The sequence below is a fragment of the Haemaphysalis longicornis genome, unplaced genomic scaffold, assembly GCF_048455015.1.
Source record: "Haemaphysalis longicornis isolate Haplotype H1 unplaced genomic scaffold, Haemaphysalis longicornis Haplotype H1 scaffold_2, whole genome shotgun sequence".
Classification (NCBI taxonomy): domain Eukaryota; kingdom Metazoa; phylum Arthropoda; class Arachnida; order Ixodida; family Ixodidae; genus Haemaphysalis; species Haemaphysalis longicornis.
This window is the reverse complement of record NW_027526295.1, coordinates 239944092-239967077: the sequence shown is the minus strand read 5'-3', so window position 1 is coordinate 239967077 and position 22986 is coordinate 239944092. Positions and strand designations below refer to the sequence as shown.

The window sequence follows — 22986 nt, the reverse complement described above, 5'->3', positions numbered from 1 at the left end:
TGACCACAGCATTTAACAATTAAAAAAAAAAAACATTAGCGCTGCTTTCGTGCTGCAAAAAGTTTGTTGGGTATAAAGCCTGCAGTTTTCTTCTCCGTCCGACAGCGTCCGATATCGTCCGACATCGTCCTACACGCCTGTCGGGCGTATCGAACGGGACGGACGTGAGACGACTGTCGTCCCAGACTTATGAAGACCATGTACACCTCAGTCATGCCTTTTATTAAGGGATGAGCCAATTTGTCTGCGAAAGGAGAGGGTGTAAGCCTCGTGTCCACCAAGGGGGCACTAGGGAGTTGCGAGAGGGGACGTAGGCTATCGTATGGAATTCCCGATGTATTCATGTTCGCACACGGACAACTTCAAGCCATCTGAAGAAGGGTCCGTTTTTCTTAAGGGGGTGTACTTTGCCTCCCAATTTTTATGCGGCTTGATTTCATTTGCGTATGTGTGAACATGGTATTTGATCGCCGAGCTTGCTGAATATGGTTGTGGTGTGAGTCACGCTCGGACAGTGCACGCGCCGCTGTCCAGATCCAGTCCTCGACCAACGCCTCAACACGCTGGCGCGTTCCCCGAGCTCTCTGCACGCGCGCCCGCCTTCCGCGGTGGTACCATCTGCCGGGGCCCAGTCAACCACCTTCTTCAAAAGAAAGAAAAGAAAACCAGGGAGCGTCACCAGGTGTCATGTGCTGGGCGCTTCGTCTTCTATACTGGAACAAATTAAGAACGGCAATAGCTCATGTACGGTATCCTAAGCGACGGACCCGGATGTCAACGGGCGCGCGCGTTTTGAAAGGAGACTGCTATGAATGTGTGATATTGCCTGCCTTTTCACACGTATAGTTCATTTGGCGTCTCTGCAGTACTTTATAAGCATATTAAGTCCATAAAATCAGGGAAATGGCTCGTGCCACGTTCAAAATATTCCCAGTAACTCACCACTTGCGCCGCTCGGAGTAACATCCGTCTGCGGTGATGAAGCACAAAGGCAACTTCCGTTGCCGTTCTTAAGTTGTAACCGAGTGTAGTCGCCTATCTCCCGATAACAGATTCAGGGTCGCGGATTTCCGTGATTCCCATAAGTTGTCGAAGCGGTTGGTGTGAGAGCAAAAAATAAGTGCACGTTATATTTTCCGATTTTTCGCCCTCAATGAGCGAAGGCGTTACATCATGTTCATGTGATCTGCGATTTAGCCTTCTTTTATGTTCATTTTGGTACGGTTGTAGTTCTAACCTAGTGGACGAACCTTTTGAGAAGATTCGCATTACAACTCGTGTTACAGCATTTTTTTAGTACGCTACATCTTTCAATGTCATTGATCGCGTCGCAAGTGATCTTGAGCCGCCGGCGCTCAAGCGGCGCCTTACGGTTCACTCGTTCAGAGCATCGCCCCTGTGGAACCACGTGACTAGGTGAGGATGAAACGGCTGCTTAGCCGCCGCTTGGTCCCCCAGTCTCCCCATCGATGGTGCGCCGGCTGGGCGATCTGTGCTTACGTTCAGCGCAAGCGAAAGGGTGAATGCAATCATCCAGTTGATATGGCTAGACTGCAAGACTCGAAATCTCAAGCAAAGGCAAGCTTTCAGGAAACACTAGTACATGCATAGCTTTTGCTTTCGCTGGTGATAGCTCGTGATTCATATCGAACGCGGTTTAGACCGCAGGAATGGCTGCAGAAACGGCGGTGTCGTGGAATTCGTTTTTAATTAACTATCGCGATTTGGTAATTACCTGTGATGGCGATTGATGTGGGAGTCGGCACGGTTATAGAGGCGCCTTAGTTAATTAAAACGTGGTATAAACGCGATGTACAGCAGTTTGCCGGGAGCATGTATCTATACGGCTCTCGTGAAAGTGGAGAATCTTCAAGCGAGAATCCCCAAGCATATTTACAAATCACTATTAATCAACAATTAGTGAAATTGAAATCTTTTCTGTGTCTGCCAATAACTTGAAAATTTGTTTTAAGATGCGCGCACACCAGGAAGGACCGTTTGCATGCGCCCATAGCCACTAAACGTCTTGTTCCATCCCGAGCACACTTCTCGCACGAGCTCCGTGTATTTGCCTTGCGCAGTAAATAAACTGCTGCTTCAACTGTGGTGGTATACGATCGTTTACAGCGCTGCCCAAGGAGAATATGTCCGGTACGCTTATGTACATATATGTATACCTCTATAGCTGCGCAGCGTATACGACAGGTCCCTTGCGTACTTAAAATCGTATCAGTGCATGATCAGCCCAAGGTACACAAAGCGCATACGGTCTTCCTCTTTTTCGGTCCCATCGTAAAAAGAACGGGCCGATTCCTCTCCGACGGACGTTACACGCAACAAACTGTGCGCGCAGGAATGTTGGCGGTCGCGCCGCATGCCAGCGTCGCGGGAGCGCGCTTCCACGCCTCCGCTGTTGACTCACAACAAGGCACGCCCGCGTGACGGACGACATCCACGGGCCCGCCAAAAGCGCGTTTGCGAGGCCGCATGCGGCGGTGCGACAGAGCGCTGCCAAGATCGCCGCGTGCAGTGCCGCCGCTGAGAAGCGCCATTGGAATGATTCCAGCACCGTCGCCGCGCTCGGGTCCGACTGTGCGCGATCGGGGCGCGAACACCTCGCCGCGGGGTTTACTCTGAAGGAGCAGCTCTTGTCAGCGGTGCCTGTCGCGCTGAAGGCCTTCCTGCGCGGCCGCCACCGAGGTGTGGCGCAAGGCCCGCAGCCTGGAATAACGAAAGTAAACATGGAGGAGGAACCCGCGGGTACACATACGATGATATGCAATGACGGTCGTCAGCGAAGACAAAGGGCCCCTTCTGTAGCGCGAAAGAGACGAGGAGCGACATGCGCAATGGGTACGCAGTGCCAACAATGTCCCCTGGGAGTCCGTGGGGCATACCTCAACGCCCGTCGTTACCTCGTGCAAGCATATTGGACAGAGCACCCTCATTCATTACACTTCTTCCGATTCGCAGGGTGCTGGAATGGCCGTTAGGCTTAGTGGCGTGGCAAGATAACCCGAACGAATACGCGCCATTCATCGTCGTCATCCCGTTTTAGATGCGACGCTGAGAGCATCTCTTGTCGGCGGACCTGTCCTTCCTGCGTGCGTCCGTCGTCGTCGGCGTCCGCACTATCCTCCGCTCACCCCCTCTCCTCTCCGATAGCGAACGCTCTCTCGCGAGGGGCATTGGATTCGATTGGATTGGCTTGGCTTGGATTAAAGTGGATTGTGTTGGATTGTGTTGCGTCATAGCCGCGGCAGACGCACTGGCGCCGGCGCGTGCCCAGGTGAGAGCGAGCACTCTCTCTCAACATCTGCGGGTGTGCGGCCCAGCGCGCTCTCACTCCGCCGGTGGGCGGCGCTGCGTGCGGTGCTGCGCATGTGCAGTACTCTCTCTCTCCGCGGTTTCCTCTCCTTCGGGCGCGCTGCGCATATAACCGGTGTGCCGCTCTCCGGCGGCGGCCTTTCGGTCGACGGTTGCTCTCCGCTTGCGCTTGAACCCCCCTCAGCGTCGCATCACACCAGGGTTCCCGCGAGGGGAGGTGGGCGTAATTTTTTGTCCACTGCAGCACGAAGGGCCTCTCGCGTGTATACCTCCAGTCTTTCCCGTCTTGTAATGCCCTAATCCAACGTTCATTTCCTCCGACTTTTATCATTTCATCCTTCCGTCGAGTTAATGGTCTTCCTGCACTTCTAGTTCCGTCTCACGGTAGCTGTTCTGTTATCCTGGTAGGGTGCACGGCTTTTCAGTGATCCGCACTGCACGTGTCCAGCCCAAATCTGCCTCTTCTTCCTCTTGATCAATTTGAGCTACGATGTCTTCCACCAAAGTTTGTTCTCTGGTGTGGGGTGCTCGTTTCCTGTGCCCAAGAGTTGCTTTTATTGCCGTTCTGTCGAGCGAACTCGTCTGTCGTTTTGTCTACGGCCACGAGGCGGCACGCGCACGCATGCAGCGCGCTTGAATGCTGCATGCTCTGTGCAGTTGGCCGTCAGCAGATGCACTTCGCTCCCGGGCATGCATATGTGCACACGCGCCGCGAGTTCGCCGCGTGGCTGCGTTTTTCTTCTGGGTGCTGCGGTGTAGTGAAAAGTAGCAATTGATTCCGCGAGTTTTACGCGTGGTGCAACTGTTCCTGTACAAGGTCGTCGATGAAGAAGGCCCAAGCTACGCGACGAAAACGTTCATCCGAAACGTAATAGCAAACGAAGCGCCCCATGGCGATGCCTTTGCGCAAAGATTCGTTAAAAATTGGTGATAAGTGTTCGTCTCATCATTCCGTGCGAGAGGGGGAAGGCTAATTATAATGATCTACTGTTGTATACGAATCTTATTGATTGCCCTCCCATTTTTTGTTTGCTCATATACTGTTAAAGGGACACTGAAGTGAATTTGTCAAGCTCCCGTTTTTGCTTGCACTGCGTAGACTGGCTCAAATGAGCACACTTTTCATCGTTTATCCGGTTGACAAATCGGTAATTATTTTACAAAGCGCGAAAGAAGAAAAACTACCATGCGCGGTTTGCGGCGGCCGCACCAACTAAGGCTGTGACGTTGAGAGGAGGGGCGCCGTGATTGGACGATGCCCAAGGTTAGCAATCACACAAGTTTCGGTTTCGGTTCTGTAAAACATAACCAATGGCTTTGTTGGATGGGCATTCTCAATATCTCAGTAATCATCGTACCGCGCTTCTGCCATGTTGTCGGCTGTAAAATGCCCAAGATAAGCCTCCCAGGACGGCTTGTGTCGTAGCATTCACTAGCCGAGACCTACGCAGTGCATGAACGCCCTCCGCGTACCCGCAGACGCCCAAATGTCATGCGCTTTTCCCCCATATTTGGAGCTTGCCTCCCTCATGCCTGTATCGTAAAAAGCGTGTTCGCACCAGGCCAAGGGTCTGTTCATTCTGGCCTGTGCCCACTGCCTGCAAGCAGTCGGTGCTTATGGCAACAGCACGCCAACGAGAACTCGCTAGCGCGCCAGTGCCAGCCTGCGCGCGTTTTGTGAACTAGTTCGTGTAGCCATGAACGTTGCGGCCCCAAAAAAGGTGAACTCAATATAGAAAACATCGGCGGAAAACAAAAAAGTTAACTTACAAAAAAAAAGCACGTACCCGCGGGGATTCGAACTCGTGACTCGCAAAACATTTGCGGTGAATTCCTAACGCCCCAGACCGCTAGGCCACGGAGCGGGACGCGAATACCTTGCTAATATAGGGTATATATTGTACAACCTGTTTACACTTTTATTTAGTTTTCGCATTTCAAGCCGCTTAGGTGACTATTTGTTGTACTGCGATCGTGCAGTAAGCGTCGCCCGAGTTTCCACAGTAGCTCATGTCTAGCAATTGCATTTCGTAGACGGAAAAGCGTTCGCAGATGCGTAGTCGTGCTGCTGACCGCTGTGCTTGTTCGCCCACCGCAAAAAAGTGCTTCCCGCGCCCTAGTTTTACGCTGTACGGTAAAAATATCAGTTGATTTTATTTCCTTAGTACCTATATTGACTTCGCTGACTCTTCTCCCGCCTTCAAGAGGCCTTATATTTTCCTACTGGCGTACCAGTCAGCGAAGCGTCGCATGTGCAGCGCTTGTGTGAAGCGACCTTGACTTGGAGCTAGATACAGTGTACAAACAAACCAAGTAAAGAAAGGCACATTCTTCCATTCACAAACGTGTCCTGGCTTCGTTTCAACTAAGCGAACGAATTGCGACCAAGCAATTTTTTTTTTAACCTCCTTGATTGCGACGACCCGCCGGCGGCCGGCGGACGAAACGCTGGGCCGACTGACTCTGTCGGCCGGGGAGCCGTGCAGTAGCGCAGCCGTGGCGCAGCCAATTGCCAGCTCATCCCCTCCTGACGTCACACGAAAACGCCACAGAAAATGGGCGAGCGTAAAGAGAGGAGGACAGCGTTTTCAAATTAGTTTTTCTACTAAATAAAATCGCGTAAACGCGCCTAGAGTGGTCGAAACATGGCCTGGGGACTCCGGACTACAATTTGCGCTAGTAATCCCGCAATGTTTACATATCACTTCAGTGTCCCTTTAACCCCCCACTTGAAAAATATTACAGATCGGGAACAACAACAACAAAAGGAGCAATGCGCATTGAACTTAAGCTACTCTTTGGGCCGCTGACATGTTTCGTTGATTGCGACTATGGTTTTTCACGAAGAAATTGGGTGGATGTTCGTCGCTGTTAATTCTTGTTTTACAGTGGCATATTTGCTGCAGTTGCGAGGACTCGAGTTTGTCGGTGGAAAGGGTGGTGTACAAAAAGCTTTACGCGAATGCTATTTTTAGTATTTTTTATCTTCGTGAAATAGTTCAGAGAACGATGGGGAGGAGGGTAAATTTAAATGTAGCATGGTGCTTACACATGCGCGCACAGAGAGAGAGAGAGAGAAGCTCACTTTCAATTGTTTATATTGTTCTGCAACACATGAAGACCTCACCAATTCGTTGAAGCACGTAGGAATGCAAGTCCTTTGTGCGCTAGTCATAGAAGCAGACTTGGAAATTGTCATGTGGCGGCAGTTGGGAACGGAATAAAATTTCGTGGTTTCTCAACAATAAGCGAGTAGAAGTTGGAGCCGGGTTCTTGCATTTTGCCCGTGCCATTTATGGCCAGCGGCGTACGCAGAATGTACCTAATGTGGAGAGGAAGGGGCCGTGTACGCGTGGTCGCTTCCATAAATCTAAGCGGGGAAGAACGCTTTTAGGAGATCTCTTTTGTTCTCAACGAAATTGCGAGCCTTCTTTTCGAAAACGTATATCATTGCTTACATTGTTATTTAATGTAGTTTACATGGTTAACTTATTTTTTAAGCGAAGCTTTCTTTGGCTCTTTAGCCACGTTTGTAGGGGCTGCTGCTTCTGCTGCTTGATGACCCTGCGCAGATGGGTTTTATCGTACACCCCGCAACGGTAGCTTGCCTACGCTTATCGCGCTCCCGGGGCCCGGTAAGTAACTTCGCCCGGTACGTGTCGGCCGGTGCAGAGAGAGATTTATCGAACCGATTTTACGACGTCTTCTCCCGGCTTGATTTGGTCTTCCAGAGTGGGGCTGATCAGCAAGGTCTCCCATCGCTCGGTGAGGGAGGGGGTAGTGGGGGAATAGTTGAGGGGTGGAGGGGTGTTTTTGATGAAATCACATTCTCCGATTATGTGACGGAGCGTGCCGAGTTCTTTTTTACAAAAGGGGCAATTTCGGGTGTAGATTTTGAAGGAGAGGGTGTGGAAAGGACCTAGCCTGTATCTGTCTGTATATTGATTGTTGGTTTCTGTACAGTGACTTGTGTGGGTCAGGGAACCGCTTTCTTTGTTCTTTATAGTATTGCGTTATGTCGCTATAGCTAGTGATGGCGCGTGGCTCTGACTCCTCTGTCCGGTATTCCATTCCTCGGGCGAGTTCATTGCTCTCCAACCCGGAGTGTGACGGCGTCCATATAAGCTCCACCTTTCCATTGGTGGGAGTGCGGCATTTCTTCAGTACTTTAAGTGCTTCGAGAGACACCCAACCTGCTCTGTAGCTGACGTATGCCTTTTGGGAATCTGTGATTATTTTCTTTACTTGTGGTTGCGTTAGTGCAAGCGCAATTGCGGTTTCTTCGGCCACTTCTGGATGGGACGTCCTGATGGAGGCGCAGGTGACGAGTTCACTCCGTGTTGTTATCGCCAGGGTGACCCTTGTGGTGCCCTTAGGTATTGTTGCGTCGGTGTATCGTTCTGCAATCTTCTTCTCGGTCTATTTCCTTTGCGACGGTCTTTGTACGCGCTCATCGTTGCGTCTTAGTTTCATGTTCCGGGGTAAGGGTTTACTCTGTATTCCGTTGGCCCATTTTTCGGGTAGGCGGTGGACAGTTCGTGCTTGTTTCTGCGATCTAGTGGCGTCTTCGCCAGCGAGATTGAAACTTTGAACGCTCCTCCTTACGTCTCGTATTTCTCTACATTTTCGCCACGGCTCACGCTGCGCCAAGCACGCGCCAGTTCGATGCAAGCTGCAAGTACATTTGAGGCAAAATATATGCAGTCAACCGGCAGTCCCCGCATCGGGTTAAGGTTCCCAGGTGGCCAAAATTAATCCGAAGCCCTCCGCTGCGGCACGCCTCATCGCCTGTGTAGCGTCTATGCGTTATACCCAACAATCAATCAAACAATCAATCAATCAATCAATCAAACAATCAATCAGTCCCCGCGCCCATTTATTTAAAAATGCTCATTGGATTGGTTTTTACGATAGTAAACGAAAAAACAAGTGGCCGCCGAAGAAAAAAAAAAAAAAAAGCGGCGCGTTCAAAACGGCGCAGCACGTGCGAGATGAAAGCAAGCCACAAAAGAACAGAACTCGTGCTCGTGCTGTTCCAGGCAGAACAAGAAGCAAAATACAAAGAAAAGGATGCGAGCTGTCCCAGTAGAAGGCGCGTGAGCACTGCGAAGGCGGGAAAATTGAATTGCATTGAACAAACCTCTGTTCAATTCATCGAGGAAGGATTGAGACAGGGAGAGTAGGAGCGTGAGGGGTGGTAGCAAAGAGCGCAAAAGGACGCCACAGCCCCTCTGGCAAATTACTGCTCTGCACTTTCGACAGCTTTCACGACGAGTGGAGCTGCTTTAATTCTTGTCTTCACGGCCCGTTTAGCTGGTGTGATTGTATCGTGCTCTTCATTATAAACGCGGCGCGTTGTTCAGAAGTTAATTGCAGCCGAGATAACGCTTGCGGTTCTCGAGCCAGACCAGTGGTTTTCGACCATGAGTGTCCTTGGACACCTTTTGGGTGGCTTGCAAAAGTGGTGAAGGAATCCACATGAACTATATGGATCCGTGTCATAGTTTTAAATAGTGTGCACATGTAGCCAAAGTCGTGTATACATAATCAGTGCCTGCCTTTTGAGGCTCACTTTTATGCTGATGCTTGTCATATTGTCAAACGATTTGCTCTTGCAGCTGCAAGCCCTTCACATACACACGCTGCCCTTTGGATGTCTGGCTTTTTTGCATAGCTGGCGTGTTGTGCAAAAAGCCGACGTTAAAAATAAGCGCGACGCGGAGACTAAATAAACGTACAGTCGTGCAGCGAAGCCACATTTTTTTGCATTGACAGCACGGTTTGTCGAAAAGGCGAAACAAATGAGGGAGACAGAGAGTGTGGGTGTTGGGGACCCCTGAAATATTCTTGCGGAACCCCTGGGGTCCTTGGACTCTCGTTAGGGAACCACTGGTTTAGACGATAGCGAGTGAGTGCCTTGTCTTTCCTACCTCCCCTACCTCGTCTACGTCAGCTTTTCGGAACCACAAATTTCTGACACATCCCGTTGCCGCGTTCGATGCGGGTTGCGCGGGCGCGTTCACGTGAGCTTGCGTAGCCGCTGTGCGAAGAGCGCAAAGCCGCAAAGCTGGGGGGGGCTTGCGTCGGCCCGAGGCCGAAGAGCGCGCTGCTGCCTGTCGTGTATGACAAAAGGGTGGCCAAACCCTGCCCGTGTTTGTAGCTGTTAAATAAACAATGAAGAGCAAAGCGTGACATCCGCCGCGCCAAGTAGTGGCAGGCTTCCGGAAGCGTTTCCGCTGTTCGCTTCGCGCGCCCAGCAGCCAAGCTGCGCTGCGCGACGACTCGACCCCGGGGGCTTCTGTGCACGGCGCCTGTTTCAGGTCAGCGTCTGGCCAGATGTGCTTCGCTCGTCTCTTCCTTCCTTTCTTTTTCTTTTTTTTTCTTTGCGGCGTGTTCAACTGAATGCGATACGGTTATATAGCATGTTGCGAATTTTACCAGAGGGCCGATGTGATCGGTGTATGGTTCTGTTCGAACTGCGCAGCAGCCAATATCGTCTCCTCTTTGTTTTGTACCGCTGTTGTGGCATTCTTTGAAGTCTGTCTGGAGTCAATATACATTTATAATTTACTGCATTAAAAGCCGATTAACATTGCTTAATCGTAATCCTGCAGGGACGACGCGATAAACAGAAACTGGCGAGACTTATACGCCTGTTTTAGGTAATACGCAAATTGGTACAGCGTTTTCTTCTTCCCCTATGTACTACTGCCATTGCTGGCGACTGCAGCGCGACGAAAATGTCACTGTGCCTGGAGGAATTCAGGTCGATATGATAAGTGCGCGCTACTACCGTCATATCGCGAGACGCTTCGTTCCCCAAAGGTATAACCCCCGCTGCTTCTGGCACGACTTTCAAGGCTGGCTTTGGTTCGTTTATCTCTGCGATGTGCGAATAGTGACGGTAGAAGACAGACTCGTTAGTTGCAGTCGCTGCCCGCTGGAATAACTGGATCTGACGTTCACATTGTCAATAAACGGCACACTTGATGCCACGACAATTCTTTAGGTTTGAGCATCGAGGCGATAGTTGCAGCGACCGTTAAAAAAAAAAAGAAAAAATCAGTGTAAGGTGGTTCTCGGACATTTACAATCGGTATTCTGCAGCTGTTTATTTACGAGTTTTAAAATTGGTGGATGAAGATGCAGATTTGCCCATAGCAGTTTGAAAATTTTACGTCCGTAATCTAATATAACGGGCATTTTCTTAAATAGTTCGAACATTTAATATAACGAACATTTCATAAATTGAACACCGGAACTTGTGAGTGGCTAAAATGCAGGCCAGAGATGAAATCGAGTAAAAAAAACGCCTTCTACCGCAATGCGAGTAGAGCGGAATGGAAGGAAAATTGATTCGGGACGCATGGTTTAACCGAGGCGGAACCGGGCATTGTCGTGATTTAAAGGGGGCGGCCACTGCGCGGGAAAACCGAAAATGTCGTGAATTTAAATTGGCGTCGACTCGAATTTTACCTCAAAAGCGCGAATGGCACAAGGAGTTAAAATGGCAGTTACTCGCCAGATCATCCGTTCATTTCTTTAGTTTTCGTTCAGCGACGTGTCTGACTACGAAGTTTCTTTCTTATGCGCTTCTGCGGTACGGTTTATGCATCGCTAATACCGTCTTCTTGTTGGCGGGAAAGACGGTACGGGTTGTTTCAAAAGTCAGAAACGCTGGTTCCGCCTTGCTACAAGTGCTTCGGCATATACGCGGCGATAAGGGATGTGCAATCTTCTTGGCGAGCGTGATGCAACCGGATTGTCGCAAAGAGATGTAATTGTGTGTGCCTCGCTGCGCACACCGCGTTCGATGTGCTTCGAACATGGTCGCAGCACGGAGGTGGCAATATGGCTCTGCGCGGGGTCGCCGTGTGCCGTGTGTCTTACGCATCGTCCGCCCTCGGAATTCGCAGGCGGAGGCTCGGCTGGCGCAGCGCAGACAGGCTCGGGCCGAGGCCAGGGCGATACGGCTTCGGGAACTGGAGAAGCAGGCGCGAGAGGTAAGCCGTTGGTCTTGCATCCGAGTGGGGGCAGAACAGTGTCATGTCCCGTGGCAGAAGCGAGGGGCTGAGCGAAGACGGACGCTCAGCAGAGTATCTCGTTGGAGTGGGATGGGGGTGGGGCGGCAGTGGTGCTACTACGCTTGCGCACGCTCTGTCGTCTGTTGTGCGGGAGCAGCCAAGGCCCTGCGCTGTGCTCCATGCTTTTCCTCGGCCGATGCATCGCCTGGCTGAGGTGTGGTTACTCGCCCTTCCAGAATGACGAGCAGCTGGACAGGCAGCACTGCGACAGCGGCCCGGAGCCCGTGCGGCCCATGCGCGTCTCCCGGGAGGTGAGGCTCTCTCGAGACCGCGACGCGTGCGATGCCACCGGCGCTGCCATGACGTCTTCTCTCTTTGTGGTGGTCTGCCGTTTCGCAGGGCCGCCCCTTCACATCGGGCTCGTCCTTCTCCGGCTCCCGGCGGAGTAGCGAGGACTCGACCGACGGCGTCGATGGCCGCGACTTCAGGGTACGGACGGCATAGCTGATTTTGTTTTGGCGCTCTGTAGGGCGCCGGGCGCTGAGCGATGATGCCCCTTAAAATCGCTTTCGCCGTCTTGTGGGCGGTGAGGAAATCGTGAAAATAGGAGCAAAGAGGGCCTGAATGGTTACATTATGAGTTCGTGTAGCGAAAGTACGAAGCGGGAATAAGGTAACAAGGGGATACCTAGACGTCTGGAAGCTTTTATTTATTTATTTATTTATAAACACTGCAGCCCAAATAGGGCTATAGCAGGAGTGGGTACACAAAGTACAAATACAATACCAGACAAGTTCAAGTTTGCACATCAAATAGCAAAAAAAAAAACAACAACAAACAAACACCAGGCCCAGACTAGGATAGGAGCATAAAGCAGATAAGGTAAAATAACACAAATCAGTATCGAGCTCCAGGCCTTTGTTTTCTTCTTATCAATGCTTTATGAGATATGTTTGCCGGGAGAAAGCCTCTTGGAAAAGGGGCAAAGGTACTTCTTTTTCCTGATTTTTTTTTTTGGTGTAGAACCCAACTAAAGTGTTTTGACTAGTCCTGCAGTTACATGCTACTGCAACTTGCAAAGTTACACGTTAACTAAGATATGTTTTCTTGGCTTTGCTTGTGTGTGTGTGTACAGTGCTCACGGATTGAAACGTGACACTGCGAGCGCGTGACCTGCGGTACATGCAGCGCCGACCGTGGACGCCCGTGGAAGCTAGGTGTTGAATTGTGGTATACCATGAGGAAAAGAGCGTTTTAACCATAGGCTTGCTGCTTCCGCTTGCCGATAAGCGGGGCTGTGGTTCCCCGCAGCGACAGCGGTGCGCTGCAAGCCTCGAGCGCAGGAGCGTGTTTGTGCGCTGGTGGTAGCCAACCGGCGGTCCGCGCAGCCAATTTCCTGACATCGTCTTCTCGCGCGCTCTTCTTACGTGTGCCCTTCCAACTCGACACAGATAATGTGCATGTAAGGCACGGTCATGCTTATCTGAATACAACGAGCGTCTGCACGAAGGAACAGCTAGCTTTATTCCGTGATATAAACTAAAAAAAGAGGAGAGCCGACGAAGTACTAATGCACCGCACCACACGCGAACGTGTCTGCAAAGGCGTCTTTCCTTTCTCTTATTTTACATCCCGGAATAAAGTTTGCTGTTCCTTCGTACAGAAGTTTCTTTTATACAGATGAGCATGACTGTGCATTCATGAACCTTACTGTGCCGCATTGGAAGGGCACGCGTGACAAGAGCGCGCGCACACGATGTCGCGAAATCGGATGCCCGCACAGCCGGGCTACTACCATCGGCGCACAAACGCGTTCCAGTGCTCCAGGCTCGCAGCGCCCCGCTGTCACTGCGGAGAACCACAGTCCCGATCATTGGCAACTGGAAGCAGCAAGCCTACGGTCAACACGCTCTCATCCTCGCGGTATACCACAATGCAACACCTAGCTTCCACGGGCGTCCACGGGTTGCGCTGCATGTACCGGCGGCCACGCGCTCGCAGTGTCGCGTTTCAATCCGTGAGCACTGTACATGCTATTTTTTTAATCCTCTGAGGACGAATTTAGGAGCTCTACTTTTTTTTTTTTTCCCACAGTGTAGTTTCGCACAGTTTACGAAAACTGCCAATGCTGCGACCAGCGGCTGGATGTGAACTGCAGTGGCAAAGTGTGGACAGTGAACACATATTTTCCAAATGCAGGGTGCGAATTGTGGCTACAAAAGTGGAAAACAAAAACCAAAGAACAATGTATATAGAATTAAGGTGCAGGAGCCGCTAGAAGTAATTGGAACATGGAAGTTGTGGCCGAACCGTATCGGAGGTCTATGTAGCTGCACTGGCAGTAACTGAGAAGAACAGAACATGCACGCACGCATGCTGACGGGGATAGCCGATCTATACCTTTCAATCAACTTTTTTAACCTGGCTACTTTTATTGCTCGCAGCATTTTGGGCTCAGCAATGACGGTGATGGGCGACTAATATCCGACGGCGTCTCTTGCAAGCTTCCAGCGCACGCAAACTGCTGGCGAGGCAAAGCGGCACTGTCACAAGGACCAGAAGAAACCATTTTTCTTTACAAACTCCTTTTTGTCTCTGCTATCAGCCCCTTCGCTGAGACCAGTATCCTACGAAACAAGTTCGTTGAGAGGTTATAGATGAACTATTGCCGTTGGCATGTGTGCATGCGTGTTCTGCTCCTTTCAGTTACCATTGGTGCAGCTTCACGGTGCTCCGATACAGTTCGGCTACAGCTCCCATGTTCAAATTACTTCTGGCAGCACCTGTACATATGGGCAAGCTTTTTACCCACCATTTGATTAGTAATAAGCTAGCTTGTGTCTTAAGAAAAACCTAACATTGCAGGTCACTTTTTGATTACAGTAGCCATATTTTGGGTAAATGCAAAATGTGTACATTTACAGTGCCTTCCACTACATCAGACACCAAACGTAAGTTTAAATGACCATAAGCTTGATCCACGGCTGGCACTTCTTGTAAACAAAAGCCACTAGCCCTCTAGTATTTTTTCTGCTAAAGATGCTTGTTGAAATTTTTTGTTAGGTGCACTGATGCGAAATCCGTTGCGTTTCTTTTTTTTTTTTTTCCACTGCTGTGGTACCTACCAGCAAAATAATAACATAACGGCCCATTAAGTGGCCTGTCGCAGCGTAAGTATTATTTTTATCCTCATATGTTTGTGTCAGTTTTGGTTTCAACAAAACCAGCGCCGGGCAACTGCCATTGCACGAACTGCCTTGTGACATCCCTATTGTAGTCAGTCCTGTACAGCGCATGACACAGGCAGTTGTTCTGCAGGCAACCATGAAGTGGCACAGGTAGCCCCAGCTACCGCTCATTACCGCTCAGAATGCAACTCTTGGTGCAAACAAAGGCTGTTAATGTGGGTGAAAATTGGGCTAAGAATCATCATCCGTGCTGCTAGTGAAAGAGTCCATCAAATACCTGCCTCGGTGGTAAGCCTATACCTCTCTAGGCGACAAGGCTTGGATGCACTGAACGCCTTGGAACCGCTGCTATAGGTGCACCACTCTTATTGTCTCAGGTAGCCTGGCTCCAGTTGTGTACCCAATTGGCACTATGCATACAACGTGCCATGTCATGCTTGTGGCGTGACGCCAACAGTTTGGCTGCCAGACGCTCGGCATGCCACGCTGATGCTTACGTAAAAAGGACTGCATAGTCAGCTTTCACATATGTGCAAAATAAAATTGATTTCAAAGACCTTGTACGAATACTGTTAAAACTGCTACGGTTGCAACTCTGTAGTAGGCATCTCCACATACACAGACAGCCATTTGCATAGTTATGTCAACTTTGAAACTTTGTGTATTTACTCCTTTAGTCGTCATTGTTAATCTATCCCATAGGTGCTATTGCCGGTGCTTTTGCATCCTGTTCTCGTTTTTTTTTGTTCTGTCCTCACTGTGCTACTTATAATAAATGCATGTTAGCTTATACAGTTTTCAAAGAAAAGCGTCAATGTTGTCGCAAGCTTGCCAATAGCGTATACTTGCATTGAGTTCACCTTTCGTGGTGTGTGTGTGTGTGCGTGCGTGCGTGCGTGCGTGCATGTGTGTGTGTGTGTGTGTCACGAAAAGAGCGGCCAGCTGATATCCTTCTCCTCCTCCTCCCACCGTCAGCATCAGCTGCAGGATGTGGAGGAGAACTTCCGCAAAGCCATGATCAGCAATGCGCAGTTGGACAATGAGCGCACGGCCCTGGCGTACCACGTGGACACGCTCAAGGATGACATGGAGGAGATGACCGAGAAGTTCCTGCAGGTGCAGAGGGACCACCGGGAGAAGTCGCGGGTGAGCTTTCACTGGGTGGGGAGGGGGTCTCGCAGCAGGGGCTCACTCCGCCTCCTCCGCTCTGCGGTGGCCGCAGGCGCTGGACCAGCTGCAGAGGGACCTGCGGAAGCTGCAGGAGGAGAACACCATGCTCCAGGAGGGTGTGCGGCAGAGAGACCAGCTCATCGAGGTCCGTGGCGTGGCAGATTGCAAAGCGCGGCGGCAGTGGTGGGGGGCGAGCTGTTGCCGGCTGTAATCTGGCCGGTGTGTTTGCAGGAACATGGCCTGGTGCTGGTTCTCAACGGGGATGGACCGGACCTGGTCACACAGGAGGCAGCCCAGCTGCTGGATCAGGCAGGACATGGCTCTCTCGGTACGGACCACAGGGCATAGATCATGCCTAAGCACGTTTCTGTGTTGATTAGACTGCCACCGAACTGTCCCACTAGTGTTCACGCCATTTATTTTTGTGGACCAGTGAGCTGGTTTGCCATTAGCGCATGAAATTGACACTTGGTGTCTTCGAATAACCTATCCTCGATGGCCCACATGCAGTCCAAGAACTATCGTAATACTGCTTGTGGGTAGTTCTTGGATAACCCACAAACCTTAGAAATGCTTGAAAAATACAGGGGTGAGACAGCTGTGCATATTGCACAGTTTTGATACAAATCTGTTTTGCTGCGCCAAGCTGCTTCAAAACCATAAGAACTGCGAAAATTGCGCCAAACTGCTCCAAACACCCTGAACAGCTAGGATTTTTACACTCACGTGAGTTTCAGTGGTAAAAAAACGCCGACGTGACATCATTTTTCAAGCAGGCTCAAAGTGGTGCTGTTTGTAGCGAACGAAATTCGCATAATGTAAATACAAAAAATGAAGTCCTAGAAGGATTCCTCTATGGCTGTTGAAATGTGAAAACAAGCACAGCGAAACATGCCTGAAGGCTCGAAGTTTTGGCTGCACCGACACAACTCTCCTGCCCCAATGTTCGCGTTAAAACTTCGGTAGTTATGATCCGCACATGCAACTGTACCACAAAACAGTTCTCAAAAAAGCACGAATGCAGGCTCACATTCGCCTGCATCGAAACAATCCTGCTGCCTAAATGTTCGCCGCTAATAACGGTGGCAGTCATGACCGAAACGTGAAACATAGCTCTCAAAATAGTGTATAAAAAAGACGCATTGCCCTGGAGATTGCCAAATTTAAATGGGAGGCGCTAAAGGTGCGTGTCGTACGTACCTTTCGCCCAGCGTCACTGCATGTAAATGTACCGCTTGCAGAGAGGTTCGCAGCAGTGCGTGGGCATCGTGCCTTATAATGCTACAAGAACACTAGCAGCGTATACAAAAAAAAAAAAATCTTTCTATTGTGCTATGTATTGTAATTCGCAGTTGTAAAGATAGCAATGGTCAAATATCCACCGTGATGCTATGCCTAAAGTTCCCAACACCGAGCCGACCCGATAAAACCAAGCCGGTTGCGAGCTGTTGGGGAAACCCCTCTCTCACCGTACGCGAGTGCGTTGAGTTTGGGTCTGAAGCAACTGCATTGACGATATTTCATTCTGTGTACACTGCTTCTCTTTTGTTTTTTATCCTGAGTTTAAAAGTTTGTTAATTTATTTTTGTTACACTCAGAACCACTTGACCACTGTCGACACATTTGAAATTTCGCGTGTAACAGCCAAAACCGCTCTTTGCGATAACCACGGTTAAAGTTTAGTAACCATGGTTAAACGTAACTGCGGTTACTTTCGCCATGTAACTAGGGTGTAATTCAGCATTTTTTAATTCGGTGTTTTAAACCGCTCTCTTCATTGTCAATGCATACAGCCTCAGTAAAATTTATTAAGTTTGTAAGAAGTTAGTTTAGTTCGTATCTTAGCATACTCAGTTAAAAAAATCTTTCTCCACAGGCTGCTTTAGTGTTGTTAGTAGTCCAAACCGATAAAAATTGTACTTCTCCCCGAGTTGCTAGAAATTTGATTTTTTAGGCTGCTAAGATGATTTATCAAATGCCGTTAACTGCTCCAAATTACGGTTCTGCTCCAAAATCGACATTTCGCTGCTCTGAAAACTGCTCCCAATTCTGTTTCCGCTGTCTCACCCCTGAAAATAGGAATACTTATGCAACAACAAAAAAAGGACTGTTCAACAGTCAGCCATCCAGAAATAGTAAGGAGGCAATCTGATAGGAGTTGGTAATGGCAGTGCATGGCTTCAGGAAAGCACCTTATTGCGAAAGTGGAAAAACTATCTGTTTTGCAGCTTCATACTGTTCGTTTCAAGCATTTCATGTAGAGGCCCTTGACCCTTCTCCCCCTTTTTTGCAGATGTGCGGTTGAAGCACTTTGCAGAAGAAAAGCAGCAGCTCCAGGAAGAGGTAGGTATCGTGGCGGGATGTTCAAGCACATGCGCTTTTTTACAATGGGCTCCCTAAATACGAGGGGCTATAGCTTACACAAGCATGCCTACTTAGCACTGTGCCTGCTCGTGAGCTTTTCTGCACACCAGTATGCTGGGTGCTTGTTATGTTTCTCTTCGATCAGAAATGGTCAAGACTGGCTTGAAATAATTCTTGATGAAACACTGTAAGGCAATGTCACAGTCCATGAAAGAATCCCTAGCGCACAAGCTTGACCGGTCAATGCAGCTGACTACCCACTCCAGTCAGCGCACCGACGCGCAACGACGCCATCCTGAAAGTGCTTTTGAAAATAATAGAGCTGGGACCCTTCTCTCCCAATCGGTGTGATGAGTGCCATGGGAAGCATTTCAGAGAGACTGAGGGCTTGATGGCTGACACCCTAGCAATCGTAGAGACAAGAACTCGCCGTGAACTCAGCCGTTGAAGCAAGGTCCTTTGATAGGCCAACCTCATGTGTGTCCACCTGTGGTCTAATGACACTCCCAGCAGCACTAACTGCCTGTTATGTAGTCGCATGCTTGCATATATCGCATTATTTGTCTACATGGTTTTGTGGCTACTTTGCCTTTAGTTACTTTTGTGGCTGATAAAGCCCTTTGCTCACCTCAGCCCCTTAGAGCCTGTCTTGGCAGTGACACCGTCGGAGTTTCAACTCTTAATTGATTTGCACGAGTGCCTTTGCTGATCCCTACTAGCTAGCCAGGATGAGCTATCTACAGCAGCAGAAATCCCACAAAAGCAATTTTTCAATGGATGTGAAATACAGAATACCTTTAATTCCATAGTTACCTGGCCAAATAAAGAGCACAGTGGGGTCCAAGTCGTGCTTGTAGGCATAAAGGGTAATGTGTCCTTTTAAGGGGTCACACACAGTCAAGTTTCCATGCTTCTATTTAAAGCGGTCACTTGATTGCTGATTCGCTGGACCATCCGCGTGCAGATAAACCGGCTGCAGCTGGACTTGTCTGAAGAGCGGCAGAAGGTGACCCGCCTGGAGCAGATCTCGCTCGTGCACGGACCACAGACCAACGGTCCCGAGATGAGGCTAATCGAAGTCCAAAGTGAGTGCACCTTCCACGTTGGCGCACGCCTCACCTTCGTTTTATGCCTACATGGCTGTGGTTTCCTTCAATCCAACGTTGCACTTTTGCCTTCCAGAACTTGTAAAAGTGCCTGCCAGAACTTGCACAAGGAAGCTGTGCACTTAGTGCTACTGTGCACATGCTGCAGTGGGACCAAAGACAATTACTGGTCTCTTATATGCCTGTCCAGAGCAGTTTTGAGCAGTTCCTGGATACTCCAAAACTGCTCTCATAAAAATCCTATGGGCAAATAGAATAAAGACCTACCGTGTTGCTGTTCTGGGCAGTTCCAAATGACAAATAAGAGACCTTGAGGTGTACTGTATGTGGGCTGTGCTTGGTTTCTGTGGGGTTGGAGCTAAGTGAAGGGGGAAGGGGAGCCAGGAAGGACGTGATTGTTAGTGCGGCTGGGCTCAAGCTGTGCCCAGCAATTTGTATGCTGATGCATTTGTTGCCTTCACCCCACTTGCTGGCCAAGTTCGACGCGTGCCTAAAGACGTGGTGCTCTCTGTGCCTGTGCAGGGGAAGCGAACAAGCAGGTGGACGACTACAAGTACCGACTGCGCAAGGCGGAGCAGGAGAACATTGCCCTGCAGAGCAGCGTAAGTGGCCGAGTCTTAGCTCCTCTCAACCCTTTGTGATGCATTGTCGCAGCACTTTTGCTCGTCACTCCTCCAAATTTAAGGTCTGTACAAACAACAGCGTCGAAAGGGATAAAGTTGCTTCCTGTGTTGGCTTCTGGTCTTTGGCCTGGTGAACGAGCACCATAAAAAAGCCTTTCGTACATTGAAAAGCTGTTTCTTGGCTGTACAACAAATAAAAAAAAAATGAAAGGAAAGGGCTGAGGCTATGTGCATATTCTTCTCGCTACCTGTCTACGGTTTCTCTGAGGGCACTGGATAAAGGAATGTCCATTGCTACCCTTTCTGACTTTGATAAAGTCTGGGGAATTAACTTCTAAATTGCAACTTCTGGCGACTTGTGCCAGTGGAGAAAATGAGGCACATCTGAAATAGCGAGCAGCTATAGCAGTAGAGAGTGCGAGAGGTTTATGTTTATGTCCCTGCATAGTTTGTTGACTCGCAGCTGGCTGTTGTAAAGCAGCCAAGTCTGTTTCGGGCGCTGTTGCACAAGCCTCATTGCTCGCAAGTCTTGTCTGGGCAGTGTTGCAAAAGCAGCTTTTCTCTGCTTAGGCATTTCAGAAAGAGCTAAATGCTGTGATCATAGTTGTCGGCAATAGTTTGTTTGGCATTAGCTCTCGCAGGCGAATTCGGTGAAATTTTGTGAAAGTGAATCGTGCAAAATGCCAGGAACAGTATTAGGATATGATTAGGATATGAACCACACAGTATTAGAATATGAACCACATAAACACATAATGTAAGCTCACGTAGAAGTACGCACTGCGGCTTACTATGCCAGAAAGGGCGAGTAACCCCATGGCAGCCGCCGTATGGCCTAGGCCTAACACCACAGGACCGCCGTTAATCAAAGCTCGCACTTGCCATTTCTGACAATTAAATTTCATCAATGTAAAGAATGTTAAAGCAGGGCTTTTTTTTTTAACATGACAAACCATTTTCAACCTGCGAATAAATGTACAGTATGCTCTCAATAAACGAAACTTCAAGGGACCGAAAAAATTCGTTCCATTTAGCAGGAGTTCCGTTTACTGAGAGAGATGTGCAAAAGTGCAAATTTATGTGCATACACACTCCTAAGGGCATTTCATGGAACTCTAAGCACTGGAAGGTGAATGTAGCTGATAGTTTTTCAGAAAGAAAGAAAACTACAAGTGGTTTAGGCACAACATTCGTAAAGTATATTTGGCAACAGTTAGTCACTGTGTCCTAAAAAATGCGTGAAAATGCATCGAAGAGCCACTTTCAAAGTCAAGAGTGAGATCCTCTATTTTCTAATGCAAGCACATGGTGTGCGCGCCTCAGTCCTCGACTTGGCAAGTGCTTACGAGCCACCGAATTTAAGGGACGGCGACACAGTAATGAAGCACGAATTGCACCACGATGGCATGAATGGGACGACAGCAGCTATGCCATGTAACCTCGGCGACTTGAATCAAGACCGAACGACTAGAACAAGAACTGTGATGTTGCATTCGTCGGGCTAATACGGCTGACTACTAATGAGACAAGGCTTACGAGGCCAATGAGGCTTAAAAGAAAAATAAAAAAAAAAAACAAAACAGTTGGAAGCGGAAAAAGCTTATGTTGTTGGCCATGGGTTTGACGAGAAGCTCCGTTTCCGGTTCCGTTTATATGGTGAGGCGGAAATTTCAGTTCGATTACCGAAAGTTTTTTTACTTATCTGAATACAAAACCAACCAACTTACAGGCTACAGTTCCGTTTAAGTTGCAATTCTGTTTAAGCGATTACTGTTTATCGAGATTCTACTGTATAGGGAATACACGGAACCCCGTTCTTGCTATCAACTCCGCTGGTCAACCAGCTGTCCACCAAAATGAGCAAGCAGAACTGGTTTCAGCTCGCAGAGTGCACAGGAGCAGTGTGCAGATATCTGGTTTGCATAGACTTCAGTGCAACAAGCGCGTAGAAATGCATTCGGCATATGCCGGAGTACACCCATTTCACACATGCTTAGGACAAGCTACATCGATGGTCCTTTACCATGTTGTCTTGTAATTAGTTCTCCTGGAGCAAGCACAATGCCCTTTGGCGCCAACCCACGAGGCGGTCGACTCTGAGTGCTGATAGAGCGGCACACTTGAGGCAGGCGAATGTAGACAACTCCGCATATAGGGAGCCTTTAGATACATGGTTGAGCACTTGTTTCTGCATTTTGAGTGGCTTCTAACACACAGTAGAATCAGGTTGAGGCATTTTTTTTTAAAACGAGTGTCTTCTGTAACTGAAATCGGGACCGAACACTCTCCGCGGATCTGCACTTCATTTCACAGTGCTTTAAAGTTCACAGAGGTTAGAAAAATCGTTCCCGCTATGTGGAAGAAGATAAAAGTTGAATTTTCAGCGGGGAAGAAGAAAAGTGAAAATGTTAACCTCGTGTATAGAATGCCCCCCCTGAATATGCGTTGTACGAATTATGCGAGCAAATATGTTACTGCAAGTCAGCAAAATGTTTGAACAGCAGCATACAACAGCTCTCTCTCTGTCTCCTGTCTAGTTGCCGAGATGCTATTGTGCCAAAACTGACCCAACTTGGTGCGATTGTCTTATGCCAGCAGCCCATCACGCTTTGTGCCTGATCAGCTTTGGCTCAGTTTCCTTGTGCCGTCAGCGAGGATTAAACTGCTGCCCCGCCGCGTGCAGGTGTCGCGGCTGGAGACGCAGGTGGTGCGCTTCAAGGCCACACTCGAGGAATCTGAGAAGCTTGAAGACGACCTCAAGGCCGAGAAGCGCAAGCTGCAGAGGGAGGTGAGCGTCTCACTGGGGGATGCAGAAGCAAGCAGCATGGTCTCAAAGGTGTTCTGGTTCTATGCATGAGCATGCTCATCTTGTCATGTGTAGTCACGACTGTGCTTCTGGTGGTAGCAGTGTGTGAAACCACCTATGTACGTGATGCTCGGTGAGTGCCACAGGACTCAGTGCTGTCAAAATTAATTTGTGGGCCCTCATCTACAGAAAATTCGCTAAATGGGGCGTTTCCCTGCCATTTTAAACTAATGTGTGCAACTTGCATGGAAGGGTTCTATGTCTTTGTACTTCCTTTGTCCGCTTGTTAACATCATTGCTTTGTGTGCCGTATACTGGGCATTCTGGATACTGGGCATCCAGTCCTGGATAGTCCGCAAGCAGTCCAAGGCCTGCCCT

General features: G+C 49.2%; 1 protein-coding gene across 5 annotated transcripts in view; it reads left to right on the top strand.

Annotated features, from left to right (window-relative positions):
* Positions 1-22986, top strand: part of LOC144170243 (leucine-rich repeat flightless-interacting protein 2) — a 49978-nt gene that overhangs the window by 22916 nt on the left and 4076 nt on the right. For 2 of the 5 annotated variants that reach the window (XM_077699903.1, XM_077699904.1), the window contains 10 exons: positions 11244-11330; positions 11588-11662; positions 11751-11840; positions 15515-15685; positions 15762-15854; positions 15941-16037; positions 18003-18052; positions 19038-19158; positions 19702-19781; positions 22486-22590. In XM_077699903.1, coding sequence (XP_077556029.1) covers positions 11244-11330; positions 11588-11662; positions 11751-11840; positions 15515-15685; positions 15762-15854; positions 15941-16037; positions 18003-18052; positions 19038-19158; positions 19702-19781; positions 22486-22590 — 969 coding nt within the window. Of the gene's footprint in view, positions 1-9612; positions 9648-10652; positions 10977-11125; positions 11171-11243; positions 11331-11587; positions 11663-11750; positions 11841-15514; positions 15686-15761; positions 15855-15940; positions 16038-18002; positions 18053-19037; positions 19159-19701; positions 19782-22485; positions 22591-22986 lie in introns of those variants that run through there. The other 3 variants (XM_077699905.1, XM_077699901.1, XM_077699902.1) reach the window with 3 other exon arrangements.